Source organism: Hyperolius riggenbachi, chromosome 5 (assembly GCF_040937935.1).
Source record: "Hyperolius riggenbachi isolate aHypRig1 chromosome 5, aHypRig1.pri, whole genome shotgun sequence".
NCBI classification, from domain to species: domain Eukaryota; kingdom Metazoa; phylum Chordata; class Amphibia; order Anura; family Hyperoliidae; genus Hyperolius; species Hyperolius riggenbachi.
Genome location: NC_090650.1, coordinates 350071958 through 350085640, shown reverse-complemented (window position 1 = coordinate 350085640; position 13683 = coordinate 350071958). Strand labels below are relative to the sequence as shown.

Below are 13683 nucleotides of genomic sequence, written 5' to 3'. Positions count from 1 at the left end.
GTAGTACAGCTAAGAAATAAAACATTAAGATCAGATACATCAGTCTAATTGTTTCCAGTACAGGAAGAGTTGAGAAACTCCAGTTGTTATCTCTATGCAAACAAGCCATTAAGCTCTCCAACTAAGTTAGTGGTGGAGAGGGCTGTTATCTGACTTTTATTATCTCAACTGTTCCTGGAATATTTGCTTTTCCTCTGCCAGAGGAGATGTCATTACTTCACAGACTGCTCTGAAAGAATCATTTTGAAAGCTTAGTGTTGTGTAATCTGCACATATTATAGAATAATGCAATGTTAGAAAAAACACTATATACCTGAAAATACAAATATGAGAATATTTTCTTTGCTGCTAATCTTCTAGTAATTATTCATAGTACACAACCAATTCATTATATCATATATTTTTTTTCGCTTCAGTATCTCTTTAAAGGCATTGTCTGAAAGTCTGTCTTGAAAGTTTAGTCATCTGAACTTGATTTGAATTGTTAGCACCTCGTTGACATCTGTTTTTGACTTGGTATTACTGTGTAGAATTGTTTGGTGTAATTGCCTTCTTAAAACAGAAGGAAATTTGCAATAATTCAGTTATAAGTGAACATTTGTGGTTACCCACAATGCACTACCACTAAATATGCAAATTATCCCTTTTCGCCCTTGTTAAGCCAAGCAAGCATCCAGAACCGCTGGTGTATAGCAAGCTTATAGCTTTAAGTTTTACACAGCCATATCAAACCCACATGTAGACAGCCTGTTTCGGACTTTTGGTCCTCATCAGTACATGGCAGGGAGTGATAAGGCTGAAAGAAATAGGGCTTGGATGAGTAAAACAGAGTAACCAAGCAGCTCAGGGTGACCCAAACTACTAGGAATGTGTAGGGGGATAAAAGGGACCAAAAAGCCCTCTTACTAAAAAAGCAAAGCTTGGTGTAATTGCCTTCTTAAAACAGAAGGAAATTTGCAATAATTCAGTTATAAGTGAACATTTGTGGTTATGTGTAGAATTGTGAATTGCTGGTGGAAACCAGCGCTATTCAATGAATGTGAATGTCCTGTGAGTGGTGTTTAGGGCAGGCAGTGGAATGAAGCCAGAGGCAACGCGCTGCACTGAGCGAGGACATCACTGTCCCCATTGCTCTTCTGGCTTCTGAGAATCGGACTGTCTGCAATCCTGTCTTTATCAGCTTTGCTGAAGCTTCTGCTTGGGGCTCAAAAGGCGACAGAGTGGAGTCTAGAATTGAAGATGCTGCATGAAGCAAACCTCCAAACTGTTTGATCAGGGTAGTTACTGTACAGACACGTTCAAATGATAAGCGTAGCAGTGCTTGTATGAGCAGAGGAGGAAACCGGTCAGTCCCTTAATTGTTTAATGTTTGTTTTAGTATTTGTTTTTTTTAGTCTGGGGTTTATGACAAAGCACTGTGTATATAACCAAAAGGTCAAAGTGTGTGTGTGTGTGTGTGTGTGTGTGTGTGTGTGTGTTCCAGCGGTAAAGCTGTTCAGCATAACTCTACAGACTAGATTTTCAGCCAAAATGGTAATACATGATTATTTTGACTGAAGAAAGTGAGTACTGGGTATGTGAATGATACACATCGGTTCTCTTGTGCTGTGGCTAAGACTGATAGAACATAAATATGTACAATATGAGGTCTGTAGCCATGCTTTTGTCGGGTATTTAGCACTACTTCTTCCTATCGATTGGCTGACCTGCAACCATCTTTCTTCTTCCTTAACCACTTAAGGACCAGGGGATTTTTGTGTGATCTGTGCTGGGTGGGCTCTTCAGCCCCCAGCACAGATCAGGTGTCAGGCAGGGTGATCAGACTCTTCCCCCCCCCCCCTTTTTCCCACTAGAGGGATGTCCTGCTGGTGGGGGGTGGGGGGTCTGATCGCCGCCGCGCTGTTGTGCCTTGGGGGGTCCTCAAAGCCCCCCTCCACAGTGCTATTCCGCCCTCGCTCTCCTTCTCTCCCTCCCCTCCTCACTATGGGCGGTACAGGACAGCGATCCGTCCTGTACCGCCTCAGATAGGCTTCAGCCTATCAGACGGCGGCGATCCCTGGCCAATCAGAGGCCGGGGATCTCCTATCTCCTTTATGGCGCTGCTGTGACAGCAGCGCCGTACGATGTAAACACCGGGGATTACTTCCCCAGGTGTTTACATTTAGCCTGCAAGCCGCGATCGGAGGCTCGCAGGCTGTTCACGGAGCCCCCCGCCATGAACTGACAGGGAGCGGCCGTTTCCATGGAAATCCCCATGCGACCAGCCACTGCTTATCAGCGTTAGCTGGTCGTTAAGTGGTTAAGCTTTGTCCACATGCTAGATAGTTCTTGCCTGCTCAAAGCAGCCGAGTGTACATTGTGTCCCCCCACCCCCACCCCCTCTCGGTAGCGGATAGTCTGAGCCGAGCACTGGCACAAGGGCATTGTTCTCTTACTGATCCCACCTGCTCTGTGCTGTTCCATATTGCAATGCTCTGTTGGCCTTCCGTTTCTTCCATAGCAACTGGACAGCGTCAGCCCCACACTGCCAAGGAATTGAGTCCTGATCCTTTCTTGGCGATAGTCCCTTATACGTGTGTCCAGGGCGTAACTCCCCAACATGAAACCCTCCCTAATGCTTAACCCTACCACTCTCTGCCAATGTACATTCCTTCCTGACACTAACCCCAAATATTAAATCTGATCTTCCTTTACCTTTTCACCTAACGCTAATCCTTCTAAAACAATACTAAACGTTTAATAGCTGGAGTATTTGAACACGTCCACTTTAATTCCTGTGTAGTACAGTGCTTGATGTGGACTATGGTGTGTACAAACAATCACTATCCCTATACAATGTCTCTGCTATCTGATACAGTTTCATCCAGGTCTATTGTAACTAAAACTTGGCAAGCTCTATTCCATGGCTCCAAGAAGGTGCCCATTACAATTTTAGCAAACAATTGTATCCTGCTTAATAAAAAGCCTGTTTTCTGCCTCCAGGCATGTGTGTATATGCCACTACACATGCTGTCATACACGCCCACTGCAAATAATAGAAAGATTAGTGTTTGCCTATTGTAAAATCTTTCCTCATCCGAATTCATGTTCTGAAATTTATCACAGGCAGCAACATCTTTAGCACTAGCCGGTGATCTCTGCAAAATGTTTGTACAGTGGGTTGCAAAAGTATTCGGCCCCCTTGAAGTTTTCCACATTTTGTCACATTACTGCAACAAAATCAATTTTATTGGAATTCCACGTGAAAGACCAATACAAAGTGGTGTACATGTGAGAAGTGGATCGAAAATCATACATCATTGCAAACATTTTTTACAAATAAATAACTGCAAAGTGGGGTGTGCGTAATTATTTGGCCCCCTGAGTCAATACTTTGTATAACCACCTTTTGCTGCAATTACAGCTGCCAGTCTTTTAGGGTATGTCTCTACCAGCTTTGCACATCTAGAGACTGAAATCCTTGCCCATTCCTCTTTGCAAAACAGCTCCAGCTCAGTCAGATTAGATAGACAGCATTTGTGAACAGCAGTTTTCAGATCTTGCCACAGATTCTCGATTGGATTTAGATCTGGACTTTGACTGGTCCATTCTAACACATAGATATGTTTTGTTTTAAACCATTCCATTGTTGCCCTGGCTTTATGTTTAGGGTCATTGTCCTGCTGGAAGGTGAACCTCCGCCCCAGTCTCAAGTCTTTTGCAGTCTCCAAGAGGTTTTCTTCCAAGTTTTCCCTGTATTTGGCTCCATCCATCTTCCCATCAACTCTGACCAGCTTCCCTGTCCCGGCTGAAGAGATGCACCCCCCAAGCATGATGCTGCCACCACCATATTTGACAGTGGGGATGGTGTGTTCAGAGTGAGGTGCAGTGTTAGTTTTCCGCCACACATAGCGTTTTGCATTTTGACCAAAAAGTTCCATTTTGGTCTCATCTGACCAGAGCACCTTCTTCCACATGGTTGCTGTGTCCCACATGGCTTGTGGCAAACTGCAAACGGGACTTCTTATGCTTTCTGTTAACAATGCCTTTCTTCTTGCCACTCTTCAGTAAAGGCCTAACTTTGTACAGTGCATGACTAATAGTTGTCCTATGGACAGAGTCGCCCACCTGAGCTGTAGATCTCTGCAGCTCGTCCAGGGTCACCATGGGCCTCTTGACTGCATTTCTGATCAGCGCTCTCCTTGTTCGGCCTGTGAGTTTAGGTGGATGGCCTTGTCTTGGTAGGTTTACAGTTGTGCCATACTCTTTCCATTTCTGAATGATCGCTTGAACAGTGCTCCGTGGGATGTTCAAGGCTTTGGAAATCTTTTTGTAGCCTAAGCCTGCTTTAAATTTCTCAATAACTTTATCCCTGACCTGTCTGGTGTGTTCTTTGGACTTCATGGTGTTGTTGCTCCCAAGATTCTCTTAGACAACCTCTGAGGCCCTCACAGAGCAGCTGTATTTGTACTGACATTAGATTACACACAGGTGCACTCTATTTAGTCATTAGCACTCATCAGGCAATGTCTATAGGCAACTGACTGCACTCAGATCAAAGGTGGCCGAATAATTATGCACATACCACTTTGCAGTTATTTGTTTGTAAAAAAATGTTTGGAATCATGTATGATTTTCGTTCCACTTCTCACGTGTACACCACTTTGTGTTGGTCTTTCATGTGGCATTCCAATAAAATTGATTCATGTTTGTGGCAGTAATATGACAAAATGTGGAAAACTTCAAGGGGGCCGAATACTTTTGCAACCCACTGTATATTCAATGTCCCAAAGGCAGTACAAAATATACCTGGTCTCCCAGTATGCTCTAGGGACATAATTCTGCCTATCTAAACAGCCTGGGCTAAGAATCGCTAAGAGGGCGGGTCTACTTACCAATATATAGATATAGGAAGTGTTTCTGATGCTAAACCAGGAAAGTTACCAAAAAAGTGTGTATCCTGAATGTGTACGTGAATTTCTGGTGCAGGAATAGTGCTGACCGTAGAATATCAATAAATTTACAGATGCTCTATTTCAAGTGTTAATTTTCCTTAGTAAAATATTGGTGATTGTTGCTAATATTTTACTATGGCTGAACCTAACCTACTCTCACACAGGACCCTCCACTACTGATGCCTTACCCTAACTGCCCCCACTGCAGAAGTGTCTCGGGATCCCCCTGTTGCGGATGCTGACGTCGCCAGTTCGACATCCACTGTGCCTGCATGACCGCCACTGTCAATCACCTGCTCACGTGGTCTGGAGCGTTTGTTTTCAGAACTACTGCGCCTGAGCAGAATGCTCCAGACCACGTAAGCGTGATTGAAAGTGGCACAGGCCCTATGGATGCCAACCTCGCAAGGTCGGCATCCACAACTGAGGGGATCCCGGGACACCGGTGCTGCGGCGAGGGACATATCGGCTGTCAGGGGCTGTAGGATGCCCCGGGTAAGTAAAGCTCATTTTGTTAGTTTTCCCTGGTGTTTCCTTTTTAAACCAGAGGAAAAAAAAAACCACAGTGGTACCCGAATGTCCCTTTTTGGGCACCAACTTGCCAATATTTTCAACTAAAGTTTATGGCAGTGCCCGATTTTGTCCAGAAGCCACATGCGCCTGATTTGCCTGATACCATCCTGAATAGTCGTTTACTGCATTCTACTATATGTCATTATGATGCCGCTTTAGCATTCTCTATTGTTAAGGCTTTTGTTCTGGCTGGCAGGGAGAAATGCCAATAGAGCTTTTTATTTCTGGGCCGGTTTTACAGCTGCTGTTTAGACGAAGCACTAGAGTAAATGGCCTGATTGGAAATACGTGGCCAGAGCCAGCTGTACAGCAGTCTGCTCTAATTCACTCTCCAAATAGTCCTGGATTATATGGTGCAGAGCCGACTGAACATGCTTTTCATCATCTGCTGCGTAAAGAACACTGGCACGCTTTGCTCCGAGCCGCCTGCGTGAAGCATACAGACTTTATCCATTGGTTAGCAAGGAGTTAAAACTTTGTAGCGTACTTGTTACATAGCGCAGGATTTCCATATGAGTGCCTGCGAGAGTTTGGCTTCAGGAGCCAGGACTCCTATTAATAGACTTGCAGCAGCCTTGCAGGGCAGGTCTAGTTTCGGAATCTAGCTGACTGTACTGTGCGCAGCCATTTCACCCCGCTGGATGGAGGATGCTGGTTCCCTTCTTGGGCTGAAGACTTTCCGGAGGTGACTGTCACAGATATTTATGGGCACACTGTGCCTGAGGCATGGCTGAAGATACAGGTACGGCTACCTTTCCTGTGGAAAATGAGCATGCATGCCACTAGATGTTAGTCAGGGATGAAATATTACTTGTGACGGCTCTGGTGGTTTCAAGGCAACAGGTACTCAAAGAGCAAAGCAGCGTTTGTGTTCCGAGGGACTTTTCCTGGTATCTGTCATGATTGCTTCGGTGTGCCTTTTTATGTGAATGCCTGTCATACATTGAGCTCTGCAGTGTATCTTTATTTCCTCCCACAGTATATATTGATTGTGGTGGGTATATTGGTATCCCAGTATGCAGGTCCCCGGGTAACTTATGCCTTCAACAGCTTAGCTGGTGCCTTACTTTTTTTACTGTGTAGTCTACGGAATTGGCTCCTAAACTTTTTCTACTAATTGGATAGGATAGATTCCTGAATTTCATTTTAGTTTGTCCATTGGTGTCCTAGAGCTAGGTTGTGTAAGTCCACCTAAGAAGGCAAACATTTCATCTGCTGTATGCTTTTTTTTTTTTTTTTTTTTTTTTTTTTTTTTTTTTTATACATTTCCTGACCCAAGACGACAGCGTGCCTTTGGAACTGTACATGATGATGTCCTACAACAACTGTCTACATGGTAGTTATTGGACATGCCTGAAATTGCTTAATTGCCTCAGGATGGGTAACTTGAGATCCATTTTTACCACCAGCGGCATGGTCAGAACCAGTAATATATTTCCATGAATTAGGTGGTGGGTGAATTGATGGTTGCATCATTCTATATTGCATTGAGTACACAATAATTGCCGAGTGTTTGGTTGATTGGATTAGTTAATCTGCAGTCTATCTGGTAAATGAATGGTGCAGTGCATTGTTCAGTACTCATAGAGGATAGGTGTATTGTGGGTTAGGAATTATGAGCAGCTTCGTCTTACTATTTATTTGTGCATGTGTATTCAGCTAAAAGGTGCATACACAGTTTTTCACCCGCAATAATTGGTACTCAATCGCTTGGCTGAGAGTTTGGAACCGAATACTGTAGACATGTCGCTAGCCTCCAGTCTATCTATGTGTTCTGTTGCCATGGAGGACGGACCACACATGGCACACGGCAGAGCGGGAGGGGTAAGGAAGATTCGGACTTTCACTTTGATGATCCAGCAGTCCAACGCTTTAGGGGAGGGGGGTTGTGGGTGGGGAAATACATGCGCTAGATTGTCGGCCAAGGTGGTTCCTAAACCGTCCTTCTCGGCTAAGAGGGTCTAACCTAAGTACTGTTACGTAATGTAACTTTTACGTGCACTTGATTATAAAGGAGGTTGTAAACACATTCAGTTGCCGCTTATACCTCTAATCACTTACTTCATGGCTGTCCCAATCCCAGGAGTTAAAAGGAACCTTACCAGTTGCTTGTCAGTCCTGCTGATCTCTTTGGCTGAGTAGTGGCTGAATCACACCCTGAAACAAGCATGCAGCTAATCCAGTTTGCCTTCAGTCAGATCACCTGATCTGCATGCTTGTTCACGGGCTGAGGCTAAACGTATTATAGACACAGGATCAGCAGAAGAGTCAGGCAACTAGTATTTATTTTAAAGGAAAAATCCATATCTTTCTCGGTTTAGGTTCCCTTTAAAGAGACACTGAAGCGAAAAAAAAAAAATGATGATATTATGATTTGTATGTGTAGTACAGCTAAGAAAAAAACATTAAGATCCGATACATCAGTCTAATTGTTTCCAGTACAGGAAGAGTTGAGAAACTCCAGTTGTTATTTCTATGCAAAAAAGCTATTAAGCTCTCAGACTAACTTAGTCGTGGAGAGGGCTGTTATCTGACTTTTGTTGTCTCAACTGTAAGTGAACTGTTTACTTTTCCTCTGGCAGAGGAGATGTCATTACTTCACAGACTGCTCTGAAAGACTCATTTTGAATGCTGAGTGTTGTGTAATCTGCACATATTATAGAGTGATGCAATGTTAGAAAAAACACTACATACCTGAAAATAAAAGTATGAGAATATTTTCTTTGCTGCTAATCTTCTAGTAATTATTCATAGTACACAACCAATTCATTATATCATATATTTTTTTTCGCTTCAGCGTCTCTTTAAGTAGGCTCCTTCAGAATTACAGCTGGCACTGGACTTTTCAGTTTCTCTCATATGCTGGGAATACACCATAATTTTTTTTTTTTTTTTTTTTTTTTCAGCAGATAGATGGTTCGATAGATAATTTCCGACATGTCCGATCTTATTTTTGATCGTTTTTCTGATTGATTTCTCATAGAAGTGAATGGAAATTGATAAGCGCAGATAAGAAAATTGATCGAAAATAAGATTGGACACTAAATCAACTGAAAAATCTCATTGTGTATTCCCAGGATAAGCTCCTAAAACTCTCCTGCTGCTTAACTGGAGAGACTATCTGGAGAGAGGTATCTAGATACCGTATGCAGTTTTCCATCCCTGGATTACTTCAGTGAACATTTACTGCCATTCCTAATCATTAGTTATGAATGATTAACTTGTCATTAATTTTGGGTAGTTCATCGATGGGAAGGTTGGCATGAATTACTAGCATATCCCATCATACTGCTCATATCTGTCAGAGCAATCGTCTTGTGCATGGCTGAATTAACCTCAGCTGGTACAGGGACATAAGGTGCAGAACACGCTTCCAACTGGTTGTCTGAAACCTTTGTTCATGACTGCTTCAGGCAAATGATCCATGGACAAACGTGCTACTTATCCTGAAGACAAGCTGGAGCATGCTGCCATAGGGAAATGACAGTAGTGGTCTCTGCATCACACTAACCCCCCCCCCCCCCCCCCTTCTGTAATTCCTTACACTTTCCTTCTCCCTGGCCACTGCCTCACACTAACATCCCCCTTTCTATTGCCTCACACTATCACACCCCCTCTCCAATGGCTCACACTAACCTTCCCCATGGTCTCTGCATCACACCAACACCTCCCTCTCCAATGCCTCACACGATCTTCCCCCTGGCCACTGCTTCACACTAACCTCACTCTGTCCAATGCCTAACACTAACCTTCCCCCTGGCCACTGCTTCACACTAACCTCACTCTGTCCAATGCCTCACACTAACCTTCCCCCTGGCCACTGCTTCACACTAACCTCACTCTGTCCAATGCCTCACACTAACCTTCCCCCTGGTCTCTGCACCATACTAACATCCCCTTCTCTGTTGCCTCACACTATCTTTCCCCTTGGCCTCTGCCTCACACCCCCTCCAATGCCTCCCATTAACCTCCCCTCTTCAATGCTTAACACTATTTTGCCTCCAGTGTGTGTTCACCATCAACGGAAACAGAACTTTTCGCATGATTGTGCAAGTATCATCTGAAGGTGGATCACTCACTAGCTGCTCTCCATTGGCCTCCTCCACGTCATGGCATACGCCTCAGCTTAGATGGGAGCGAACAGGGAATTTAAAATTAGAATGATCTCTGCTGTTGGCTTTTTTTTTTTTTTCTACTGGCAGATTAGCTTTGCTCATATCAAAATAGCATCAGGGCAAGTAGTTATATAAGCCGTCAGCGGAATACAGTGTGCTGAAGCAGCTTGTGAAATATCCCAGGGAGGAAGGCACTGATGAGTTATTAGTCTGCTGGAGGTAAACACCTGTGGAAGATTTGTGGGTGAGAAATAACTCTGTTGTTGAGAGTGAAGGGAAAAAAAAAAATACAACCTCTGACCCACCCTGAGTGAATTGTGCTGCTGCTCACCCCACCTGAGGCACCTAAAGCTGCTCTGATGTGCGCTGCTTGTCATCCCTTTTTCTGCTGAGGCTGGTTTCAGACAGTAGCTTGGCATTAGCGGTGCGGTGCATCGCAAGCATCACACCACCAAAAACAGGCCTTTAGGGAACACCGCGTTAGTACATGGTGTCATCTGTCTGGCAATCGTCCAAGCAGGAAGTGACGCGTGCTTGCGGTCACTTCCTGCTTCGGGTATGTGGAAGTGCACAGAAGCATATTGTGAAAATACACTTGCACGCTGCAACGCCAACTTTTTTTTTTTTTTTAAAGTGCATCGACATAGACTAACATGACTTCTGGGCCGCTACAGGATCCGCATGGAAAAATAGTTCTGCGCAAGCGTTAAATTGGAACTTCCGGTGCAGCGTACCGCAACGTGGAAAGAATGAACTTCATCATAGGCCGCACCGCATCAGTGTGAAAGGGCCGTAAGAACTGCAGACCTACTAATAATTTTTTGCAAAGAGTTGTTGTTTTTAACCTACCTGGCGGTAAGCCTGACCTGGGGTCGGGCTAGCCACCGCAGAGGAATACATGGCCCCAGGAGGATTTTCTAAAAAAAACGTGCGCTATATGCTTAAGCTAGCACTTCGCTAGCTAATTCTGTCCCTCCGATCACCACCCTAATATGTACCCCCCCCCCCCCAGGGATCCCGCGATGGCGCAGCCTCCCAATCAGCTCCAGGCTTCGCTATGGGGAGGATCGGGACTGCACATGACGTCTTGTCCGATTGTCGCCATAGCGACGAGTGAAGCTGCGGGGATCGCGGAGAGGTAAATATTGCCGGCGGCGATCGGGGGGTTTAGTTGGGTGCCGGGGGGCTTGGGAGACATAATTAGCTAGCGAAGTGCTAGCTTAAGCATATAGCGCAAGTTTTATTTTTTTTTTTTTTAAATCCTCCCGCGGACACAGCCTCTAAAACTGCGTATTACCAGGGAGGTTAATATCAGTTTTAGAAAATCATAGTTTATTTAAAACAATTTTATAACCTTAAAATTTTATAACCTTTTATAATACCTGAAGTGACATGGGGCTGTATGCACGAAACTGCGTTAAGCAGAATAACCTGTGGAAATGCGTTGCATGTAATGTATTGTATTCAGCACAGGCTAGCGATAATGGTACACTACATGCCTAACTAGTGAAAAAATATGGCATGTATCGTTTTAACTGGGGCGAGCCAAGTAATGTATTCTGAGGTGTTTTACAATTGTGGCACTTACCATGTAAAAATTAGGAAGTGGGGAGCCTGAAAAAATGTCTAATTTTTGCGTTCATGCCTTATTTTCTTTGATTAATTGCTGTGAAATTTAAAAAATACTTAAAAAAAAATTACCAAAAGAAAGCCTAGTTTGTCCTGGAAAAGAAAAGTATGTATCAATTTGATGGCATAGGTAATAAAAATGTTTTGCTGTTTAAGTAGTGACACAACTGATCTGCCAAAATTGGCAGGAACCTGAAGGGGTAAAAACCGAAGGGGTAAAAACCCCGGAACCTGAAGTGGTTAAAGTAGTTTAGTGCATACTCCCCATGATGCGATAAACGCACATTAGTAATACTGTACTAAGAAATTGTCTGAAGTCCCTTTGAATTTTCTAGTTCAGAAAGTGTTAAAAATGCAAAAGAGCTTGTAGAACAGCTTGTCAAGTTAGTCTGGTTTCCTGAAAGGCAAATAGAAGCCGATAGGTTAGGGTGAAAGAGATTCTGAAAAGGTTTTAGTGCAGGAAAGTTAAAAAGGTCATTGCTTAGGTTTCTTTTTCAGCTCAACAAGGCAGAGTTTGGATGTTAAACAGCAGCTGTGACCGTCTGATGCAATCTTAGAACAAATACTGCTTTTTATTTTCAGTTCAATGGTTTCATTTCTATCTTGGTAATGTTCTATTAGTACCACTCGTACAATTGTCTAAGTTTTTCACTTCAGGTTTGGTTTAAATAAATAAAATAAAGTTCAGACCTGAACTCAGAACTTCCTTTCTGCTTTAAAAGATAAGCAACAGCATAATAACCTTTTTAAAGAAAACATTTCCTTGTTACAGCTTACAGAACTCCTGCAATAAATCTGCAGTGTGTCTACTTCCTGCTTTCATGGAAGTAGAGAAAGGGTTGACATCCTGTGTTATCAAATTAGCTGTCTCGAAACTGCCGAATTTCTGTGCTGTCACAGCTGAGAGCTCAAATTACACTTGGGATTACTTACAGATGAGGAGAAATCGGGCTCTTCATTCACTCAAAACATAAACAGGGTGGATTAATCTGTGTTTTCCTTGAGTCCTGTGCATGAGTTCAGGTCCACTTTAAGAGACAATGTGATTTGCAGCCTTTTCTACTATAAACATCCAGTTTTGTAGCAAACGTTTTACATAATACCATGCATCTGACTGGAACTGAACACAACGTCCCCTCACTGTTCATCTAGCTTTGTAATTCACCCCTAGTGAATTCTGTGTAGCTGCAGAATATCAATATAAAGCTCAACACACACCATACAATCTTGGTTGTACAGATTTACCAAATCTATGTAGTATAAGGACCAACAGATTGAAAATACCTTGAATGATTGATTGGATAAGCTCTTATACTACATGAAAGTGGTAAGATTGAACAACCAGGATTGTATGGTGTGTGTTGAGCCTTATGCTTCATACACACTTGAGATAAAAGTCTTTGGAAAATGTAAGATCACAGACCAATTTTACCCCCTTCCATGTAGTATGAGAGCCATACTCTAGTCTACACAGTCTATTCTATGGAGCTGCACTCCCCATCAGATAAAATCTTTGCAAGATGCTGCACACAAAGATGCCCGTACACATTCAAAAGATCAGTATCTGCAAAAGATCTGTTCCTGCAAAAGATCCGTTCCTGCAAAATGCATTCATAGTCTATGAGATCTGCAGATCCTCATACACACTTGGTTTAACAGACAATCATCTGCAGATCATCTGCAGATCAGATCCACCAGGATGGATCTTCAGATCTGCAGATGATTGCCAGATATGCAGATGAAGTCTGTTAAACTAGGTGTATATGAGGATCTGCAGATCTCATAGACTATGAATGCATTTTGCAGGAATGGATCTTTAGCAGGAACAGATCTTTTGCAGATAATAATCTTTTGAATGTGTACGGGCATCTTTGTGTGCAGCATCTTGCAAAGATTTTATCTGATGGGGAGTGCAGCTCCACAGAATAGACTGTGTAGACTAGAGTATGGCTCTCATACTACATGGAAGGGGGTAAAATTGGTCTGTGATCTTGCATTTTCCAAAGACTTTTATCTCAAGTGTGTATGAAGCATTACAATCAGGGCTGTGGAGTTGAGGAATCTGGGCAATTTTGGGCACTCGGAGTCGTTGATTTAATAAACTGAGGAGTCGGATGATTTTTGTACAAAATCCACAACCCTGTTAAGTATTAGACTAAGGAGTCGGAGTTGGGGTCGTGGTTTCATAAACTGAGGAGTTGGAGTCGGAAGATTTTTGTACCAACTCCACAGCCCTGATTAGAATAGGTAGATTAGAATAGAGTCTCTAGTGTTTGTTTTAATTTTTTTCCTCTGCCTTTTTTCCATGTACCTTTAATGCCTGTAGAGGAGTATGCTCTGCACAGGCATGTTGTGTGCAGTGTCCTTGGCTTGTGGGAAAGGATACAGTGCTGTTAGCTACAGTTGTCTCTAATGAAAAGGCTGCATTGTCC

General features: G+C 43.3%; 1 protein-coding gene across 4 annotated transcripts in view; it reads left to right on the top strand.

Annotated features, from left to right (window-relative positions):
• Positions 1-13683, top strand: part of ASPH (aspartate beta-hydroxylase) — a 259231-nt gene that overhangs the window by 44635 nt on the left and 200913 nt on the right. Inside the window, exon 1 of one of the 4 annotated variants that reach the window (XM_068237434.1) lies at positions 5872-6249. The exons of the other annotated variants lie outside the window; for them this stretch is intronic. Coding sequence (XP_068093535.1) covers positions 6234-6249 — 16 coding nt within the window. The 5' untranslated portion in view covers positions 5872-6233. Of the gene's footprint in view, positions 1-5871; positions 6250-13683 lie in introns of those variants that run through there. 4 annotated transcript variants of the gene reach the window in all.